The sequence below is a fragment of the Cynocephalus volans genome, chromosome 8 (assembly GCF_027409185.1).
Source record: "Cynocephalus volans isolate mCynVol1 chromosome 8, mCynVol1.pri, whole genome shotgun sequence".
Taxonomy (NCBI): domain Eukaryota; kingdom Metazoa; phylum Chordata; class Mammalia; order Dermoptera; family Cynocephalidae; genus Cynocephalus; species Cynocephalus volans.
In genome coordinates, this window is record NC_084467.1 from 26,018,524 (window position 1) to 26,041,176 (window position 22,653).

The window sequence follows — 22,653 nt, forward strand, 5'->3', positions numbered from 1 at the left end:
AGGAAAGGACCTCGCGCAGGAGATGTAAGATCCCTAATCTGTTCCTAACAGGATAAAAATAGGAGTTGTGTGCAGTGTGCCCTTAAGGAATCATTTAGTTTAAATAAGAAGTAGATTAAGGATCAATATTGTGTGTGTGTGTGTTTAATAAACCGAGTGATTCGAGCATCATCTTTGTCTCAAGTGGCCCTTGCCTACAAATAAGGATCTGCGCGCGACACTTCCTCTGGTTAACTCCTACTCCTGCAGTTCCTGCCAACAGTAGGAACATACGTGGAGTGAAGGGGTGATCCGCCTCATTCAAGGCGCAGTTTAGAGGTCACTTCCTCAAGGAAGTCTTCCCTCTCCTTATTTCCTTTCGAAGCCTCACGTACCTTCCAGTATTTGCTTCAATGTAATGGTTTGGGATTATGGGTAATTTCTAACGTCTAATCCCCTCCAGACAGGCTCTGGGAAGGAAGGGTCCTTACGTATGCCAGAGCCTAGCACCGCGCCTGGCACACAATAGAGTGGGTGGGATGGGAGTCGTGGATTCAAAGCCCGGCTCCAACGCGTAAGAGGTGAGTCCTGTGATATCTGTGGCACCCAGGGAATGGCTGACCGACCAGAAGTGAGGTCTGCAGCCGCTCTCAGACCTGCCCCAGTGCGGAGTCCCCGGATCCACACACTTAGGACCCGGTAGTGGGGCTCAGGGTCACTGGACCTAGGGCCCCTAGACCCCAGCGGCGCATTTTCAACCTTGAGGCCCAACCTGCAGGTTCCGAGTGATAAGGTGCAGCTTCTCTTCAGGACTGGGAGCGTCCCCCATGGCTCCGCTACCCCTCCTTCCCGCGCTTAGCCTGGTACCCGCGACTCTTCCTCAGTAGCCACCGCCGCGTGCCAGGAACAGTCAACGAGAGTCCAGCCAGGTTGCATCAGCTGAGCTCGTCGTTCGGCTTCCTCGGCCTGGACCCCTCTCCGTCCCGCAGTAGCCGGAAAAGAGTCAGGAGCAGCAGAGAGTCGAGCAGGTCGATGAGACGGAAAGGGGTGGAGCCAGCAGGCTAGCTAGGCAGTGCAGAGGGCGGGGTTGCGGCGCCTGCGCGGGCGCAACCCTCTTAGAGGCAGGACGGTTTCCTGCCAATCACTGCTTGTTTGCCCTCCCCCTGGCGGTGGCCCGGCTGACTCCGGGTGGGGGAGGTCGGGGTGGGGGCAATAAAATGGCGCAGGGGGCGGAGTGAGGCGCAGTCGTCCGCCTAGGCTTTGGCCCGGCTTCCGGAGGTGAAGAGCGAGAGGGGCGAGGGGGTCGGCGTTCCTTGAGTGGGAGGGGGATGGGGGCGCCTGTTGATTCTTCAGGGGGCAGCGCTCGCGGTCGGCCCCGTTGAGGGGTTGAGAGGCCCTCGTCTTGCTGGGAGAAGGGCCCGACTCGCTCCTGAGGTGATGGCGGGGGGTGGTCCCTGCCCCCCACCTCCACGTCTGCGAGCGAGAGATGCCCCTCACTCTGCTGAGGAAAGGGAGGCTGTCTGGTCACCTGGGAGGCGGGGGGCGGTCTGCTGTCCCTGCTCTGTGGGGTTGGGGGCAACGGAGGTCCCGCTCGGCGGGAGAGTTTTGCTAGGAAAGCCGAGTCTTGCGGGCGGGAGAGGGAGAGAACCCCCCTGGGAGCGCGGGGACTGAGGTCTAGCTGAGCTGGCACTGCTGGCACTGTGGGCGGCCATCCTCAGGGAGAGGGGTGAACCGCTCCGGCCTGCCGAGGGGCAGATTTCACCCCTACGACGGGAGGGGCGGGGAGAAAGCCCGCGCTTCTCCCACCTTCTGCGGGGAGGCGGGAATTTTTAGTCCCCTGGGAGGAGAGAAGTGCAGAGACCCTGCCTGGAGGGCGAAGTCGTTCTGCAGCCCTCGCATTTGTGAGGGAGAGCCTGGGGAGGCCGGGTAGTATCCTTCGAAGGATGGACCTGGGCCACCCTTGTTGCTGGTCCTCGAGGGCTAGATGCGTCACAGTTACTTTCTGGACAGGAGGGAAGGTGGTTGGCACCGCAGAGTGGGCCTCGGGGAAGACCAAGATGTGACTGAATTGCCCACCAACTGCCCAACCCTGATCTACAGGGTTTTTTTTGTAGATTTGTTAGGGGCTCGGAGTTTTCGCAGACCTATCTAAATTTTTAAAAAATTTTTTTCTTTTTAAAAAGAAACCTGTTGCTGCAGCCTAGTAATAGCTGAGCTCTGTGCTCATGTGGGAGGAGAATCCCTGCACCCTGATCTAGTGAAATGTTACCGAAAGCAGAGATTTCCAGCCGTGGGTTTTTCCGTCCTACAAATGTTTCCAGTTAACTCAAAGGGAGTTGCAGAATTCTCAGAGATTTTTTTTTTTTTAAAGTGCCCGTTTTATGGAGTCATAACAAAGCCCACGCAGCCTTTTGCGCTGTGTGCATCACATGTGTTACATTTGGGAAATAATCCTTGCCCTTGGCCATCTCTGTCAGAGCCAACTTGGTAATGGTCTTGACTTTAGAGCCTTGAAATAGGATGTGCGATTGCATCTGTTTTTGCAATTTTAATGGCATGAATAAGATAAGACTTTGTGCTCTAAGGCAATAAGGTTTTCTGAGGTAAGATAAAAATGGAAAAGGAACCAGTTTCTGAGGTTGCAACCAGGAGGTTAGAGAACAGAGAGGGGGTGGTAAACTGAAGTGTGAAGAAGGGGGTGGACAGGTGAAAGAGATGTGGAAGGACAGAATAGGGTCACAGAAAGGATGGGGAGCAGAAGAGTTAAGAGATAGAATTGGGACATATGAAAAATATTCTTCCTTTAAAAATAAAGGGTTCCCCATATTTTAAGTGGAGGTTAAAGTGCCAAGAAAGGTACGTGATAGAAGAATGGCAGACAAGTATCCAAGTCTGTCGTGGAACTTCACTTAAGAACTTCAATTTTATCTGAGGGTTTCTCCTTCCCCCTTGCAAATTCATTAAATATCAACTTTTATTGGTGTAGGCTTTTAGGTTTGGAGTGCTTTTATGAACATCCCCTCATTTGATCCTCAGGATAATCTGTTTGAAGTTAACTGAATATATATCGTCCTTTTTTCAGATGAGTATTCTCATCTGTATCGAGGTTCAGGGACTTTAAGTGAATTGCTGAGGTCTCTAGATTTTAGTCCAGTGCCTGTGTACAAGATACTTCAGTGACCATTAATCTGCAGAATTTGCCTTATATTTCAGATGTCCATCCAGTCTAGTCTTTAATTAATTTTGTGACAAAATAGCTGATTGCTGGGTTAAACCAGAAGAGAATAGAGCATACTGGATAATTTCTAAACAAGCAGTTTAACAGTCTTTTTTCCTACCATTCCTATGCTTCTCTTAAGACTCTTCATGGGCCAGGGAGGAAATGATGGTGAGATGAAATAATAACTATAGCCACTACTTAAATTTGTGCCTGTACTGTGCTAAGTGCTTTGTGTTCACGGTCTCATTCAATACTTGCAACAACCCTATAAGATAGGTACTATGAGGTTGCCTGTTTTACAGGGGAGGACATTTGAGACTTGAGAGCATAATCATTGTATCTTTTCCACTGACTTCATAATTTTAAAATGTTTTCATTAAATATATCAAGCATATGAAAAATTTTAGGAAACAACAATAATACCATTATACCCACCATCCTGTTTTATCTTACGTTGCTATATTTGTTTCGTCTTTTTTATTTTTAAAAAATAAAACATTACAGATAGAATTGAAGTTACCCATGCCCTCTTGCCATACCTCTTCCCTCCTCACCAGCAGAGGTAATCACTATCCTGAATTTGGCATTTCTCTCATTCCCATGCAAATTTTTATCATTTTGTGATATATATGTATTTATCCATACACAATATATGATATTGTTTCTTTAAAAAATAAATTGCAGGGAAAAAAAGTTGGGGAATCTATAAACTACTCACAAGACATATGAGCCAGTTGCATTGTATGGACCTTATTTGGATGCTGATTTTTTTTTTTTCTTTTTTTTGGGGGAGGATACTGATTTTTTTTTTAACCTTGGAAAAAATATGACATAAAGTAATTGGAGATCTGAATTGGATATTTTATGATAAGGAATTCTCATTATTTACAGATGAAATGATGGGATGCCTGAGATTTGCTTCAAAATAATCTGGTAAAGGGGGAAAGTAGATGGGGCAAGAATAACTATGGGTTGATAGTTGTTGGGCTGAATGATGGTTATGTGGGCGTTCAATATATTATTATATTACTTATGCATATGTTTTAAATTCTCTATGATAAGTATCTTTGAAAATGAAGAAATAAAATTGCAAAGAAAATAATTTGTGCAAGTTAAAAATTCTCTCTTTCTCCCTCTAACTCCCTCCCTGTCTCCACACACTGATGGTTCCTGACTTATGATGGTTCAACTTAATTTTTTGACTTTACGATGGGTTTATTAGGGTATTAAATGCATTGTTGACTTGCAATGGATTTATCAAGATGTAACCCCATCCTAAATTGAGAACTATCTGTGTATATGTATGTATGTTTGTGTGTGTGTGTGTGTGTGTGTGTGTATATGCTATTTTTTGCATGCTTGTGTTCCTAGACCTATTAGAACGTTTTATGAAACTGGCTCAGAGGAGCCTGCTCTGTTCCTGTATATGTTGTGTGACAATAGGAATTAATGCTTGCAATGGTTGTGAAGAATATTGGTCCTATGTGTGCAAATAAAATTTGCAAATAATGTTTTTCTTCCAGTGATGTTTGGCCACTTTCAAGGGTATTTCTCATGTTCTTCCATTCCACGTGGGAAGCCAAGGGAAGTCTTCCATGCATAATAAGGTGGCTTAAATTATTTTTTCTAAGAGACTAACATCCCTTTTTGGTATCTCCATCATTTGTAGTTCATTAGAGATTGCACTGAATTTAGAAGGCCTGAGTTTGGATTATAGCTGTGCCTTTTGCTGACTGGCCCTGGGCAAGCCTATCACAAAGGTGGTAGAAAAAACATTGCCTTTGGAATTAGACCTGGGTTTGGATCCTTGTTCTAGCATTATTAGCTATGTGTACATGGTTAAGTAACTTAATGCCTCTGGGTTTGAGTTTCCCAAGAATGAAAATCTATTAAACTCTCCATTTGGCCACGCATGTGCTTGGACTAGACCTCTTGGAAAGAGTTGAGGTAAGGGACCAGAAAGGGCTTCTAAGAAATGTAGCTGCTTAACAACCCAGTGCCTATGATATTTGTGCTTGATAACTATAAACTTTAAGTAAAAAAAAAAAAAAAAAAAATTCCCCGAAGTAGATTTTTTTACTGCTGCCTAAAGAAATAACTTTGTTGTATAAAATAACTCAGTCCCTAGGTGGATAAATTACTTTTTTCTTTTTTTTTCTGTGGCTGGCTGGGATGAGGACCTCAACCCTTGACCTTGGTGTTACAACACCACACTGTAACCAACTGAGCTAACTGGCTAGGCTGAGAAATTATTTTTCTCTTCATAGAGGCATCTGCTTCAGTGCCTGGAACTCTAGCACAGCAATTGCTGAAATATTGGTAAAATAAAAAGTTTACCATCTCTAACTTTAAATACAACAGAAAACTTTTTTAAAAGATCAATTTTACAGAATTGTGTTGAGGGGTTAGAGTTGTAAAATATGTCGCACAGTGTCTTGTTATAGGTACTTAATATTTCTTCCCTTTCTGTCCCATCTTATTTCTAAGATGAATAAGTTTAACTAGTTTCCTTTTAATTCTAAAATTCTGTAATCGCTCCCCTTTCCTTCTTTTTCTCTAGTACTTTACTGTCCATACGATTTTATATTTTATATTGGTACTTAATTTTCTTGTCTCTCTAGCAAAATTATATGTTCCTTGAGGGTGGGAACCATATTTTTATTTCTTGGAAATCATATAGAGACACATATCATGTATCTCAGTGCTGTGTGATGACTGTAGCTCAGAAAATGTTTTCTGAAAGAATTCATGAACTGAAGCTAAAACTCAAGGTGTAGTATAGAGGGTAGTGGAGTGGAGGGATTGTACGGTTAAAAGGCTTCAAGGAATTTTCCAAATTATAGAGTTCACTGTTTAAACATTTCTTGCAGCTTCTCTGTGTGATATGCGAAATATCAGCTTTTTATCACCTTTCCCATCTGGAAAATAATTATAGATTAAGTGGATATCACTAGTTGTTTCAAAACAAGGTTTTAATTGTACAAGTAAATATTTAATTGTACAAGTAAATAATTGTACAAGTAAATATTAAGTGAAACAAGTCAGGCACAGAAAGAGAAATACCACATGTTCTCACTTATTGGTGGGAGCTAAAAATTAATATATAAATTCACACACACACACACACACACACACAAAAAAAAAAAAAAAAAAACGGGGGGGGGGGAAGAAGATATAACAACCACGATTACTTGAAGTTGATACGACAAGCAAACAGAAAGGACATTGTCGGGGGGGAGGGAGGAGAGGGAGGAGGGAGGGAGGTTTTGGTGAGGGGCAACAATAATCAACCACAAAGTATATTGACAAAAAAAATTTTTTTTTTAAAAATCATCACTTATGGAAAAAAAAAATAATTGTACAAGTAAATACTTAAGTAGAAAAGTAAAATGTTACTGACAAAAGTCTTCCATTGACCTACCTCTGTTTAACTGCAGGTTATAATAGTCATTGATTTTTGTGTTCGTATCTTTACAGATCTTTCTCTTTTTGCATTTATGTATTGGAAATGAGATTTGTGTGTGGATATTCATGATTAACTTTTAGAGTTTGGTGGAATCTTAGAGATTGCATAGCCCCCCTTCTCCATATCTTTCCCATTTTTTAAATGAGGAAATAAGCCTAAATGGTTAAGTGGCTTGCCCAAGTTTTTAGAGCTGGTTAGTGACAGAACCAGGACTACAACCCAGATCTTTGGACTCCCAAGCCATTATTCATCCTACTAAAGCAAATGATAGTCTAAAGAAAATACAAATTGTTAGGAGGAACAAAGCTAGTTCCTTAGTTTCATAATTTTTTTCTCTAAAGGTTTTTCTTTGATATTCTTGGCTCAAAAAAATTCCTCTTTCTGGTATTTTTTTAAAAATCAAGATCAAAATTAATAGATGGAGCACTTTAAAGCATAATACGTTTGACTTTGTAATTAGCAGAGTTGAAAGTGATGAGAAGATCCTTTAATTTTCTTTGTGCCTGCAGGAAGGTGGGAGTCAATCATTTTGACAAGTCTTCTGAAAGGAACAGCTAGCAGGAGCTGCAACCTTTTTCCATTTGGTCTCGTGGCAAAGGCAGAGATCTCCAGCAGCTCTACACAGTATGGAAAGACAATTATTTATCTTCTTGTGTTCTTGGACTTTTTTTTAAATTTCAAAAGTAACACATTTTTTTAAGTGTAAACTATGAGTGTCCAAACATTTTACATAATATCTATTTATTTTGTATGTTGTAGATATCATTCCACAATAATACATATATATCTATTGTGTTTAATTTATATAGTTGGAAAGTATTCCATAGCATGAAAATACCATGATTTTACCAAACAGTTCTTTTGGTGATGGGCATTTATGTTGCCTCCGATATTTGGCTACTTTGAATAATGCTGCTTTGAACGTCCTTGTATATATATATCCCTGTACATTTGTAAGAGGTACTTCTAAGAGGATAAATTTCCAAAAGAAATTGCTGGGTCGAATGGTATTGCCAAAATACTCTGCTAATTACAAATATTGTGCTGACTTACACTCTTACTGATAGTGTGTGAGAGTGCTTGTTTCTTCACATCCTCACCAACTCAGGTTATTATGTCATCTTAATTTTTACCGTTTTGGTAGGAAAAAAGTACTTCATTTTTCTAACATGTATTTTCATGATTCTGTTAATGTTAAATATCTTAAAATTATTTCTCATAAGTCACAGTGCAAAAAATTTGAAATATTAGGACACTACCCCATATACAGTGGATTGGAGTTGTTATAAGGGTATTTCCTATTCCTCAGTGAAACCGCCTCTTGTTTCTCTAGATATGACGTGCTCGTTAGTGCCCTCTGAACAGTCTTCTGGTACCTATCTCTTGCCTAAAGACAGTGCCCCATTTTCTTGGAGTTCCTTGGATGAGGATGGATTGGATGACTCCTTGCTGGATCTATCTGATGGAGAAGAAGATGATGGCCATTTCAGTTACACAGAGGAACAGATTGAGGAGCTCTTGAAGGATGATGACTCATTCCCATCAAATGAGCTCTCTTCTTGGGGAGGAGGGTCATGTAAAGAGGACGGCGGGCATGTTGAGAAGGAAGGGAGAGGGAGTCCAATTCTACTTGATACTTCCCAAGAGAAAAATTCATTGTACAGCTTGGGACCAGTAGCTGAGACCCCTGGCCCCTTCAAACTACCTCAACTAAGTACATCAGTTGGTCATGGACCAACTACTACTAAACCATTAAATAGACACTCTGCACTAGAAAAGAATCTTATAAAAGTAACTGTTGCACCATTTAATCCAACAGTTCCTGATGCTGTGCTTGTTAAGGACAAGACTGATTCATGCAAAGATTCTGAAAAACCCTCCTCCCTTAGGGAAGAGATGAGAGAAGATGGTCTTATCCCAAATGAGAGCAAACTTTGCACTGAATCTGAAGGGATCAGCCCCCATAACTCTGCCTGGGATGGGCCCCCACTCCCTTCTCTTTCAAACAATAACTTCCAACAGACTGTCCCAGATAAAAATATACCTAACAGTAAGAAACGTACAACTGTATTCTCTCAGATCTCAGACCATTCAGAGACTCCTCCTAGTATGGGGTCATCTTGGAGAAAAGGTGGCTCCCGTAAATCAAGTTGTGAAATGAGGTTTCCGGTTGTTTCCAGTTTATCAAAGAAAGTAAGTACCTTTTTTCAAGATGAAGAGAAAAATGAAATCATTTTTATTAAGAAGATGTATAGCAGAGTTCCCATATACCCCCTGTCCCCTACACATGCACAACCTCCCCTACAATGGACATCCTGCATCACAGTGATATATTTGTTACAATCGAGCAGAGGTTTGTATTTGGGCAAATTGGGGTTTGAATCCTGACCAACACTGTGACCCTGGGCTAATTATTGAGCCTCTCTGTTCCTCCACATTTCTTATCTACAATTTGGAGTAGATTTTCTCCTGGGTTTCAGCCTAAGTCTCCATCTTTGGTTGCAAGTACTGTATTAGATTACAGCCAGCTCTGAGTTAGCCACTGCAGAGCTAAAAAATCCTGGGCAACTTACCTAACCTTTTTGAGCCTGAATCCCTATCAGCAAAATGGGGATAATAAACCCTACTGCTTAGGGTTTCTTTCTTTCTTTTTTAAGATTATAGTTGCTATCTCATTTAAAGAACTACCATAGTACTTGGTACACAGTAGTGTTCAAGGATATGCCTCTCTAGCCTTTAGTTCAAAAATATTTCCATAAATAGTATTGTTTTCAAATAACTAAAAACCATCTCTCCTTTTGCATTCTTTCTGCTCTGAAAAAAAGCAGGATGTTCCTGACAAGGATTCTGCAAAGATTCTGGGCAAAGTCATTCCTGTTCAACAAACCAAAAGCAGGTAACAACAGTATAATTAAATATTCTGGTTTCTGTTGGTTCTCTTCAATTTTTTTCTTCTCCTTCCCAGTTTCCCCTTACTGTGGGGGGAAAAAAAGCCCTGCACAGGAGTAAGCAAACTTGAAGGTCTGGCACTACCAACTGTGTGACCTTGTGCAAGTCAAAATAATCTGTCACCTCAGTTTCTATGTCAGTAAAATAAGGCTAAAGGTGCCTTCCGCTTTACAAGGTTATTTTGAAAGTAAAAAACGTAGTAGTGAAAGCATTGTATAAATATAAGATTCTTCTATGTAAGGGGAAGACTTGTCACATATATGATAGAAGGTGAGAATAGTATTAATAGAAATGTTGAAACATAACAGTAGAAAATCATTTAGTTATCTCTCCTAACTTGGATACTACTGTCTTGGGAAAAATTCTAGTAGGGGTTGCAGATGTGGGTCACCTTTTCAATTTATTCTCTTGTTGCCAGGAGATGGCAGTGTCTCTGCATGAGCCTTTTCAATTAAATGCACTAGAAAAGCTGTTTTTAGGTTGAATCAGATTGATTTCCTTACAGTGAGATTTTTTAAAATGTTTGATTACAGATTTATTATACATTATATTCTTTAAAAATTTTAAATATTACAAATAAGGCTAAATTTCCCTTTGACTACCACCCCAGTCCCAGTTTTCCGTGTTTTTTCGTTTTGTCTATATAATTGAGGGAAACCTTGTAAATTGCTTACAATAGAAATTATACCAAAGAACACAAGTCAGTCTACTTGGAACAATTAACTTACAATCTCAATATTCTCATTCACTGACTCTTTAGTACAGTGCAATCAGTATGAGCAAGGGTCGGAAATTGTTCTTGCCAGAGTCACCATTGCCCTAATTGCCAGACCTAGCTGGTTTTCAGTCTTTATCGCATTCATCTTTTCTGTGGCTCTGTGAAGTTAGCTATTTCCTGACTAACCTTGAATTACTCAACAAATGCTTGCTTTCTTTAGGGACTGGTAATCTTCACCTTCCTATTCACTGTTAACAAAATGTTATATCTATTTCTTTTCTTTCTCTCAACTCCATACATTTTTTTTTTTTTTTGCCAGAGCTCCTGTGAGGTTTAATTGTTGGGAGAATGGGGCATCAATAGCAGCATTTTTACCAAGTTGGTGTAAAAATGAAACAGGATCTAGATATGGTTTCCTACAATGACAGTTCAAAATCTGAGCAGTAATTTGAATTGTTTTTTGAAAAACGAACACAGATAGACACAGAGTCGGTGCCAGGTGCAGTTGGCATGGTTGGGCTATGCAGCTGCAGGCCCCACATCACACTGCAGCCAGGGCACTGAGGCCCAGGGATGTGGGCTCCAGTGCCTGCTCTGTGGTCCTTGCTCCTTGAGGACTGGCCCTCTGGTACCCATGCCCTCTGGAGCAGTGGGCAGGAGCTGGGCCTGGCGAAGAAGGGGCTTTGGCCAGGAGGCCTGTGTAGCTGCCTGCACAGTGAACACAGTATGGATGTGATGGGCCTGTGCAACGCACCCCCAGAAGTCTGCCCTGGCCAACTCTGTACTTGATTTTAACTTCATATTATGTGACTTAACACTGTCTTCTGTTGCTGAAACTTAAAGAGAATTTTGACTCTGAAAGTTACTTTTAACCAGTCAGTAGTATATAACTTCTCTCTACAAAGCATTGTACTCATGGACTATTTTTCCTCCTTCTTGTTTGCTTTGTTCAAGGACTAATGTTTCAACGTTTTCACAATCAGATCTGGAACAACAGAAGCAAATTTATCTCAAGCATGTCATTGCTCATATAAAAGACCCAGAGGACTCTAACCAAGGTAACATGGTAACCAAAGAATGGCAAATGAAACATGTTTTGGGACTTTCTCTTTCCAGTGTAATGTAGCTTAAACTGGGAGATTGTTTTGAATTTTCTTAAATTGGTAGGAAAGATAACCTCTTTACCCAAAGATTTTCACTTCAAGGGATTGCTTAACCAGATAACCTCCAAAGTTGTTTGGCTAAGCAATACTAAAAAGGTATCAAAGCAGACTCATACCGGAACATTAAGGGTACCTCTCCCATGGTTGAGACCTATAGCCCAGACCTGTGCTTTTTTACTGGCAATCTTTTGTCTGAAAAATATTATAAGTGGATGACCAGGTGCTGCCTACTGATCATTGGTTTTTAATTTGGAATTATTTATATTCCCTGTGTTGCCTTCAGCATTTTAATGTAAAAAACAGGCATTTCAAACACTATCCTGCATCTCGGTTTCTGAATAAAAGCTATTAAAAGGTTTGACTGCCTTCCAAATTAGAAGCTATTGCAAAGAGGCTAGATTCTTTCTCTAGCCCTCAAGCGACTATAGTTCATGTTATCATTTGGCCTGAACTATTGGCTGATGGGAGAACTCCTAAAGGGAAACTTGTGGGCAGAACTGAAGGTACAGAGGCTAGAGAGATTTTATACAGATAAAAGAGTTCCTTCTTGTAAAGATCACTCCATATTCTGTAGCTTTAGCTTCTTTACCTATTCATTCAGCAAACATTTCCCCAGTACTTTCAGTGGTGCTAGCTTTGAAGATTAGGAATTGGAAATGTAAAGAAGAGTAAAATAGGGTGTTGACTCTCTGGGAATTCATAGTTCAGAGAAGGAAAGATAATTACAACACAATATTGATTAGTGCTTTAATAGCATTACACATAAAGTGCAGTAGGAGCTGGGAAGGAGCCCTTGAGTGTATGTTTGGAAAGAGTGAAAGATGAGGAGGAGGATGCCCTAGGTAGTTATTGCAGAGAAGATAATTGGTTTAATTACTCTAAGATCTATTATAAATCACTAGGAAGGGTTTCAGGAGAATTTTTGGTCCTTCAGCAAGGATACTTCTGCTTCTCTTGACAAGTCCTGCATTATTTAGTAGCTTTTCTTATATGTTTTATAACACTATCAGTGAAAGGTTTGGAACTCTGAGACTGATGTGAGAAGAATTTTTTATTCCAAGTCCTTTTATTTTTTGTTCTGGATTTCATTAAGCACTCAAATATTACTCGTACTAATTTCTCAGCCTTCTGTTTGTGAGGTACCTTTGCTTGAACATTTTTAGGTCTGGTGGAAATAGAGATACTCTTCACTCCATGTCATTGGAGGGGCAGATTTAAAATAAGTTTGTCTCCATTCCAGCTCTATGGAAGAGGCCTGATCATTGCCCACAGAGGGAAACTCTGTGAGGTGACTTTCATTTTTTTATATCCTGGGCAGTTAACACTGATGATACACAGTTACATTTTCCTTTCTCATTTGGGGCATTTAAAAAAAAAAAAAAATTCCCAAGAAAAGCAAAAAGCCGTTGCTCACATAGCATCTTTTCCTATCTTCTTTCAGCAGTCGCTCTCCTGGTATTAACTCAACAATCCAGATCCCATAAGGAACAGCTTGGAATAACTAATATGAGGGTACTTCAAAAAGTTTGTGGGAAAATAGAATTAAAAGATAATACAAATCTTCTCATGAACTTTTTGAAGACCTCTTGTATACTGGAAAGGCAGCATACTTTAGTGGTTGGGAGAGTAAGGTCTAGTCTAGATATAACTTCTGGGTTCATATCCTGACACCACTGCTTACTGGCTGGGTGACCTTGAGCCATTAAAAACTCATTTATAAGATGGGGATAGTAATGAGGCTTAGCTTATGTGAAAATTAAATTACATACGTAAGTACAGGTGTAATGTGTAGAACAGTACCCAGCTCTTGCGGGCCGAGCCCGTGGCGCACTCGGTAGAGTGCTGCGCTGGGAGCGCGGCGACGCTCCCGCCGTGGGTTCGGATCCTATATAGGAATGACCGGTGCACTCACTGGCTGAGTGCCGGTCACGAAAAAACGACAAAAAAAAAAAAAAAAAAAAGAACAGTACCCAGCTCTTGCAACTAACATTTATTGAATACTTACTATGGTTAGCATGAAAGTGTATGTTTTCATCCTGAAGATGAAAATAGTGTGATATGTGGTGTTTGTTTTTAAATCTCAAAAAAAAAAAAAAAGAAAAGAAAAGAAAAGAAAGCCCTGGAGAATTAGATGAAACAGCTTTGACAAAATGTTGATAAATGAAATTGAGTGATGGATAGGTGGGGTTCATTTTACTATTCTCTGCTTTTGTGTATATCTGAAAATTTCCATAATAAAAGGTTGTTTTTAAAAAAGTCCGTCTTTTTGAGGATTCTTTTTTTGACATCTAATTATCGCAACATCAGTTACTCTAAAAATTTCAGAGGCCTCAGGGACTTCCTTCTGCCTTTCAGAGTTCGAACCCAGTGTGATACTAAGTTTTTGTGTCACTTCCCTTTACCCAGTATTCATACATCCAAAATCTTAAGATTTTTATCTACCATATTGCAAGGGGGAAGGGAGTATATTCTTCATCTTTCCTTTATTTGTATATGAGTTATAGAGCAGCTGGAAGCAAAAGGGGGGAGCAGAATGCCTCTTATCTTCCTTTGTGAGATGTTTAGTGCTAGTTTACCTTGAAAAAGTTTTAACTCTTCAGGTTGTTGTTAGACACAGAGAAGTTTGTAGGGGCAGATTCAAATGTAGTTCTTGCCAGTTCAGTTTGAGTACTCTCCATGGGTTAATCATCTCTTTTTACTTTATCAATAATGTATCTATTATTGATATAGAATGTAACAAAGTAAATCGTCCTTCAACTTCATTATTCTAATATAGGTATAATTTCTTTAGTTTAATTTAGTGCCACATGGGTTTTTAAATAGCATTCACAAAATACCAACCACTTCCTTCCTGTCATCCCAGCTAATGGAAAACCTTATTATGGAATTATAGTTCTTAAGAGTAGAAAAGGACCATTAAAATCTTCTCTTTAATCTCCTAACACATAAATCTGTCCTATGTGTCTTTGTCAAGTGATCATTCAGCCTTTGCTTAGAGTTCTAATAATGCAGAACTCATCACCTCATGAGGCAGGCCAATTATTCCTTAAAAAATTCTTAGAAAATTGTTGGAAAGTTATTCCTTACGTTGAACCAACTTGGCTTCCCTGTAATTTCTGGTGATAGTTCCTAGTTCTGCCCTCTAGGATCACAAAAAATAACTTTGCTTTCTCTTCCATTTTTTATTCCTTCAGATATTGGAAATAATGATCCTCTCTCCTACAAAGAAAAAAATTAAAATCCATCCTGCCACCTAGAAATAACAAAATGACACTGATAATTACCTTTCCTATAAGGTAGAATATATACAGGGAAATTGCATACTAGTTTGTAATCTGCTTTCTTTGTACTTAATATATTTTAAGGACCTTTCCATGTTAAATATTTCAAATTAAGATTTTTAATGATTACAAAGTATTATATAATTTATTCCATCTTGGATAATTAGGTTGTGCCAGTTTTCATCAGTAATGCTGCAGTGAGCATTCTCATCAATAAATGTTTATGTACAACTCTTATTTCTATAGGAGGAATGCCTAGAAGTGGAATTGCTGGGTAAAGTATATTAACATTTAAAAAAATTTTTTTACATGTTACCAGATTGTCCTGCCCCCAAAAATTGAATTAATTTTTATTGTTGCCAATAAATCCATTATTAATTAATTTAATTAATCCAAAATTAATTGAATTAATTTTATTGCCAATTTGATTGGTAAATTTTAACATTTTTAATAATTAGTGAGGTTAAACATTTTTAATGTTTATTGGCAATTCAATTGTAATTTCTTAAAATCATCTAATATCTAGTCCATATTCTATTTTCCATAGTTGTCCCAAAAATGTCTTTTTGTAACTTTGTTCAAATAGCATCTAATCAAGGCTCACATTGTTATTGTTTCCTTAATCTCTTTTAGTTTAGGTCACTTGTTTTTTAGATTGTCCCACATTCTGAATTTTGTGTGATTGTTTCCTGTGTTGTTGTTTAATTTGTTTCTCCATTCACTGTATTTCCTGTAAACTGGAAGTTGGGTCTAGAAGCAGGATTAGATTCAAATTAAGCATTTTTGTTAGGAATAATTCATAGGTGCAATCATGTGTTCATCCTGTGTCAAATTAGGAGGCACATATGACACCTAATGACAGGTTGTTCCACTAATAGTGATACTAAATTTGTTAAGGTGTGGGCCAGCCCATGGCTCACTTGGGGGAGTGTGGTGCTGATAACACCAAGGCCACGGGTTCGGATCCCATATAGGGATGGCCGGTTAGCTCACTGGGTGAGCATGGTGCTGACAACACCAAGTCAAGGGTTAAGATCCCCTTACTGGTCATCTTTAAAAAAAAAAAAAAAAAATTTGTTAAGGTGTTTACTGACATGTCTTTCCATTGTAAGGTACATTTTCTCCTTTGTAATTAGTAATCTCCTGTGGGGTGATGCTTTGGTACCATTCGAATATCCCGTTCCCCCACAACTAACTGTTTATTTAGTGGTTTGAGCATTCATTGATGATCCTTGCCTGAATGAGCTACTACATTAAGAGTTGCATAGAAAAATGTTAATTTTCTAAATACATAATTCTTTTACAATTATTAGCTAGCATTCTTTTATAGAGGTTTTCTACTTTTTTTAGTATTACAATAACCTTATGGATTTTAAAAAAATCAATGTGTTATAACCAGTTATAGTTACTATTCTTTTTTATGTTCAATTTGTCTCAAATTTGACCAATGGGACCTCATTCAAGCTGGCTCTTTTTCCTTTTGACATGACCTCATTAATCTTTTTTAAAATTTACCATCTTCACCTTTTTTTTTTTTGCCATCTGGCCAGTATGGGGATCTGAACCCTTGACCTTGGTGGTATCAACACCACTCTCTAACCAAGTGAGCTAACCAGCCAGCCCCATTAACCATGTTTAACTGTATAGTTCAGTAGTGTTGCATATATTCACATTGTTGTGAAACAGATCTCTAGAACTTTTTCATTTTGCAAATCTGAAACTTTATACCCATTAAATAACAACTCCCTTTCTCCCCCTCCCCTAGTCCCTCATAACCACCATTCTACTTTTTGTTTTTATGAATTTGTCTACTTTAGATACTTCTTTAGATACCTCATATAAGTGGAATCATACAGTATTTGTTTTTTTATGACTGGCTTATTTCACTTAGCATAATGTCTTCAAGGTTCATTCATACTGTAGCATGTGACAGGATTTCCATCCTTTTAAAGGCTAAATAATATTCCTTTGTATATGTATACCCCATTTTGTTTATCCATTCATCTGTTGATGGACATTTGGGTTGCTTCTCAAATAGTGCTGCTATGAACATGGATCTACAAATATTTATTTCAGACTCTTGCTTTTCAGTATATCCAGAAGTGTCTTGCTGGATTATATGGTCGTTGTATTTTTAATTCTTTGAGAAACGTCCATACTGTTTTCTACAACAGTTGCTCCATTTTACAATCCCACCAACAGTGCACAAGAGTTCAAATTTCTCCCCATCTGTGCCACAACATGTTATTTCTGCTTTTTTGATAGTAACTGTCCTAGTTTGTATTAAATCAGTAGTCATTGTTTGTGTTATAACTAAGTAAATATTGTTCACTGCAAAACCAAGTGGTATACTATGGTTTCATTTTCTTTCTTGAATTGTTTGTCTTTCTGGAGTTGTTAATTGCTTCACTTTTTTAAAACTACAAATGAATTTATCCTTAATTTTTTTTACCAATGCAATTTATATTCTTTTCAGTGTTCTCCCTCTTCCCCTGTAAATGTTCAAACATACCCAGTAATCTATCAACTCCTTTTTAATTTTTTTCTGGAGATCTTCCTAAAGCTTCTGTTCCAATCTGCACTCCTTGTTCTCCAGCCCTGCTACAGAGCTATTATGCTAGGATTTCCCTTTGCTGCCCTCCTGGGTTGAATCCTGTTTCCTGGATCCCATTTCTTCCTCTTTCTCGATCTTTGGTTTTAATAGAATACATCCTGTAGGAATTTCTAAGAGAGGATGCAGAGGAGATAAGTTTTTTGGATCCCTACATATCTGAAAATGTCTTTATTCTATAGTTTGGTATAGACTCCTAAATTGAAAATCATCTTTCCTCAGAATTTTGGTTTTTTTCTTTTTGGTGGCTGGCCATTATGGGGGTCCAAACCCTTGACCTTGGTGTTATGACACCACACTTCAACCAACTGAGCTAACTGGCCAGTCCCTTATTTTTTTTGTTATTTTGTTATTTTTTAATTTATTTTATTTATATATTTATTCCTCAAAATTTTGAAGGTATACATTCAGTGTTGCTGTTAAGAAGTCTGTTATCAGTTTAATTTTTATTCCTTTATATCTGACTTCTCTTTTCCTCTTTTTCTCTCTAGAAGTTCTTAGGGTCTTCTCTTTATCCATTGTATTCTAAAATTTTGTACTAATTATTGAGATATCTTGGTGCTGGTCTTTTTTTCCCCTTTCATTCCTTATAAAAGGTATTCAGTGGGCCTTTTAATCTGGGCATATATCTTTCAGTTCTGAGAGTTTCTTGCAGTTTTTTGGGTTTTTTTAGTTGATAATTATTTTCTCTCTGTATTTTCTGTTTTTTCAAGAACTCCTAAAAGATATTGAATCTTTAAGGATTGATCTTCTAAGTCTCTTATATTTTTCTTTCCTTATTCTGTCTTTCTTTCTATTCTGCTTTTTGGGATATTTTCTTAACCTTTTCTTTCTATCCTTTTATTGACTTTTTTTTTGGCAGCTGACTAATACAGGGATCAGACCCTGGACCTTGGTGTTATCAGCACCACACTCTAACCAACTGAGCTAACCAGTCAGTTCTTGACGTCTTCATTTCTATATTTACATTTATGATTTCCAACAGTTATTTCCTGTCTTGTTTCTTTTTCATATCATGTTATTTTATGAATTAATTTCTTATATTCTCTGAAGATACTTTTCCTTTTTGAATTATAATTGAAATACAATATACTGCATATATTTTAAGTATACAGTTTGTTGAGTTTTGACATTTGTATGCACCCATGAAATTATCACCACCATAAAGATAATAAACATATCAGACCCAAAAGTTTCTTTGTGTACCTTTGTAATTCCTCCTTTTTGCCTTTCTCTGCCCCTCCATTCCCCAGGCAACCTAGTGACTGATACTCTGTCACTACAGTTTATGTAAATGGTATCCTACAGAATGTGCTCTCTATTTTGAGCGTTGCTTCTTTTTCTCAACATAATTATTTTTAAGTTTATCCATGTTGCATATCAATAGTTTATTCCTTTTTATTGCTGAGTAGTATCCCATTATATAGATATATCACATTCATTTTTTATCTGTTCACCTATTGATGGACATTTGTGTTGTTTCCAGTTTTTGACTATTACAGATAAAGCTGTTAGAAACATTTGTGTACACATCTTTGGATATGCTTTTGTTTGTTTACCATTTTAAAGTGTACAGTTCAGTGGTATTAAGTACATTCATACTGTTGTGAATCCATCACCACCCTCCATCTCAAGAACTTTTTCATCTTACAAATCTGAAATTATACCCAATAAATAATAACTTCCCATTCCCCTCTTTCCTCAGTCCCTAGCAATCACTATTCTACTTTCTGTCTTTATGAATTTGACTACTCTAGGTACCTCACATAAGTAGAATCATACAGAATTTGTCTTTTTGTGACTTGCTTATTTCATTTAGCATGATGTCCTCAAGGTTCATCCATGTTGTAGCCTGTGTCAAAATTTCCTTAATTTTAAGGCTGAATGATATTCCAGTGTATATATGTGCCACATTTTGCTTGTTCATTCATCCAGCAATGGACACTTGGGTTGCTCTGACCTTTTAGCTCCTGTGAATACTGTATATGGGTCTACAAATATCTCTTTGAGACCTTGCTTGCAATTCTTATATAACCAGAAGTGGAGTTGCTGGATTGTATGGTAATTCTATTTTTAATCTTTTGAGGAACTGCCAAACTCTTTTTCACAGTGGTTGCACCATTTTATACTCCAATCAACAATGCACGAGGGTCCCAATTTCTCCACATCCTTGTCAAAATTTGTTATTTTACGTTTTTTATTTTTTTTTTAAAGATGCCTGGTAAGGGGATCTTAACCCTTGACTTGGTTTTGTCAGCACCACACTCTCCCAGGCGAGCAAACCGGCCATCCCTATATAGGGATCCAAACCCATGGCCTTGGTGTTACCAACACCACACTCTCCCGAGTGAGCCATGGGCCGGCCCTTATTTTCTGTTTTTTGATGGGAGCCATCCTAACAGGTGTAAAGTGGTCAATATTTTTCATTTTAGACATTCCAATGTAAGTGTAATGATATCTCACTGTGTTTTTCATTTGCATTTTCCTAATGAGTAATAATGTTGAGTATCTCTTCAGGTGCTTATTTGCTATCTGTATATCTGCTTTGGTGAGATGTCTTTTCCCCATTCTGTAAACTGGGTTATTTTTTAAATTGAGTTTTGAGAGTTTTTTAAATATATTCTGAATGCAAGTCCTTTGCCACATAAGTAATTTGCAGATATTTTCTCCCAGTCTATGGCTTGTCTTTTCATTCTCTTAACAGTGTCTTTCAAAGAACAAAAATTCTTAGTTTTGATGAAGTAAGTTTAATCAGGTTTTGTGGATTATGCTATCATGTGGTATCTAAGAAATCTTCGCCTAACCCAAGGTCACAAAAATCTCCTGTGTTTTTCTTCTAGAAGTTTTGTAGCTGTAGGTGTTACTTTTAGATCTACGATCCATTTTGAATTGATTTTGTATATGATGTAAGATGTGAATCAAAGTGGGCTTTTTTTTTTTTTTTTTTGCAGATATTCAGTTTTTTAATCACTTGTTGAAACGACTATCCATTCTCCATTGCATTGCCTTTGTGTCTTTTTTTTTTTTTTTTTTTTTGTCCTTTTTTGTGACCGCGCTCAGCCAGTGAGCGAACCGGCCATCCCTGTATAGGATCCGAACCTGCAGCGGGAGCGCTTCTGCGCTCCCAGCGCCGCACTCTCCCGAGTGAGCCATGGGGTTGGCCCTGCCTTTATGTCTTTTGTCAAAAATCAGTTGTCTCTAGAAAAATCAGGTATCCAGAAAAAAAGACAAATACGTACCATTCATCTTATTTTTAGTTGTTTTGGCTATTACAGATTCTTTGCATTTTCATATGAATTTTAGAATCAGCTGATCAATTTCTTTTAAAAAAAGAAGCCTGCTGGGATTTCGATTAGGATTGCACTATATAAATAAGAAATCTATATAAATCTATATAAAAAAGATAAAGTTGAGGGAATATTAACATCTTAATACTGAGTGTTTTGATCCATGAGCAGGATATATCTTAATTTATTTAATTCTTTAATTATATCAGCAATATTTTATAGCTTTTAGTGTACAATCTTGTACATCTTTTGTTAGAATTATTCCTGAGTATTTCATATTGTGATGCTTTTGTAAAAAGCACTTATCTTTTTTTTTTTTTGGCAGCTGGCTGGAACAGAGATTGAACCCTAGACTGTGGTGTTATCAGCACCATGTTCTAGCCAACTGAGCTAACCAGCCAGCCCTAAAATTTCAACATCTGTTTATTGCTAGTATACAGAAGTTCAATTGATTTTTATATATTAGTCTTGTATTCTGTATTCTTCCTAAATTCACTTAGTTTTGGTAACTGTTGTATAGATTCCATCAAGTTCTCTACATAGATGATCATGTTGTCAGCAAATAAAGATATTTTTACTTGTTCCTTTTCAACTTGGATGGCTTTTATTTGCTTTTCTTGCCTTATTGCACTGGCCAGAACCTCCACTACAGTGTTGAGTACAATTATTGAAATCTTCATCTTGTTGATCTCAGGAGAGAAAGATTTAGTCTTTCACCATTAACTGTTATGTTAGCTGTAGGTTTCTCTTAGATACACTTTATCAGCTTTTGAATGTTCTTTTTTTTTTTTTTTTTTTTAATTTTTTAAAGATGACCTTAGGTAAGGGGATCTTAACCCTTGACTTGGTGTGGTCAGCACCACGCTCACCCAGTGAGCAAACCGGCCATCTGTATATGGGATCCGAACCCGGGGCCTTGGTGTTATTAGCACCGCACTCTCCCGAGTGAGCCACGGGCCGGCCCCAGCTTTTGAATGTTCTATCCCAGTTATAGTTTGAGAATTTTCATTGGGAATGGATATTGGATTTTGTCAAATGCTTTTCCTGCATCTATTGAGATGATCATATAGTAGGGGTTTTTAAAAATTCTATTAATGTAGAGAATTATATTATTTGACTTTTCCAGTGTTAAATCAATCTTGCATTCCTGGTCCTATGCATTTCCTGCTTGGTCTCCTTGTAATATTGTTGGATTTGATACGCTAAAATCTCGTTAAGAATTCTTATATCTGTATTCATGAAAGATATTGGTCTGTACTCTTCTTGTAATCTCTTTGTCTCGTCTTGGTATTGGAGTACTGCTGTCCTCACAGACTGAATTGGAAAGTCTCTTCTCTTCAATTTTCTGAAAGAATTTGTATAGAAGAATTGGTATCATCTTGGGTGACGTTTGGTAATTTGTGTCTTTCAAGGAATTTGTTTCATATATATTGTCAAATTTATTGGTATAAAGTTGGTAATATTCCCTTACTAGCCTTTTATTATCTGTAAAATCTGTCGTGATGTTACCTTTCCCATTCTTGATATTGGTCATTTGTATCTTCTCTCGTCTAATCAGTCTAGCTAAAATTTTATCAACATTATTAATCTTCTTTTTAAAAAATCAGATTTTTTTTTTTTTTTTTTTTGGTGGCTGACTGATACAGGGATCCGAACCCTTGACCTTGGGTGTTATCAGCACCACGCTGTAACCAAGTGAGCTAACTGGCCAAACCTAGAAAAAAAACTTTATTTCATTGATTTTTCCCTAAATTTCTGTTTTCTATTTCATTGGTTTCTATTCTGATACTTATTATTACCTTTCTTTTGCTTACTTTGGGTTTCATTTGCTCTTTTAAAAATTTCTTTAGATGGTTGCTGAGATCATTGATTTAAAACTTCTAATTTACTGAGGGATCTTAGGAGCAAGAAGAGATAAACTCATGCAGTCAGCCTACTATGTTTACTGGAAGTATGCCTTGACTTTTTTTTAAAATCAA

The 22,653-nt window shown here is 38.0% G+C and overlaps 2 protein-coding genes across 6 annotated transcripts in view; one reads left to right on the forward strand and one right to left on the reverse strand.

Moving 5' to 3' along the window:
* Positions 1 to 950, reverse strand: part of YARS1 (tyrosyl-tRNA synthetase 1) — a 28,588-nt gene extending 27,638 nt beyond the window's left edge. The window contains exon 1 of the mRNA XM_063105199.1: positions 752 to 950. Coding sequence (XP_062961269.1) covers positions 752 to 808 — 57 coding nt within the window. The 5' untranslated portion in view covers positions 809 to 950. The remainder of the gene's footprint in view (positions 1 to 751) is intronic.
* Positions 951 to 1,197: 247 nt separating this feature from the next.
* Positions 1,198 to 22,653, forward strand: part of S100PBP (S100P binding protein) — a 37,201-nt gene continuing 15,745 nt past the window's right edge. The window contains exons 1-7 of one of the 5 annotated variants that reach the window (XM_063105061.1): positions 1,208 to 1,257; positions 4,091 to 4,132; positions 4,723 to 4,806; positions 7,175 to 7,289; positions 7,999 to 8,858; positions 9,491 to 9,561; positions 11,287 to 11,390. In XM_063105061.1, the coding sequence (XP_062961131.1) occupies positions 8,001 to 8,858; positions 9,491 to 9,561; positions 11,287 to 11,390 (1,033 nt within the window). In that variant the 5' untranslated portion in view covers positions 1,208 to 1,257; positions 4,091 to 4,132; positions 4,723 to 4,806; positions 7,175 to 7,289; positions 7,999 to 8,000. Of the gene's footprint in view, positions 1,258 to 4,090; positions 4,133 to 4,722; positions 4,807 to 7,174; positions 7,290 to 7,998; positions 8,859 to 9,490; positions 9,562 to 11,286; positions 11,391 to 22,653 lie in introns of all 5 variants that reach the window. The other 4 variants (XM_063105065.1, XM_063105063.1, XM_063105062.1 and 1 more) reach the window with 4 other exon arrangements.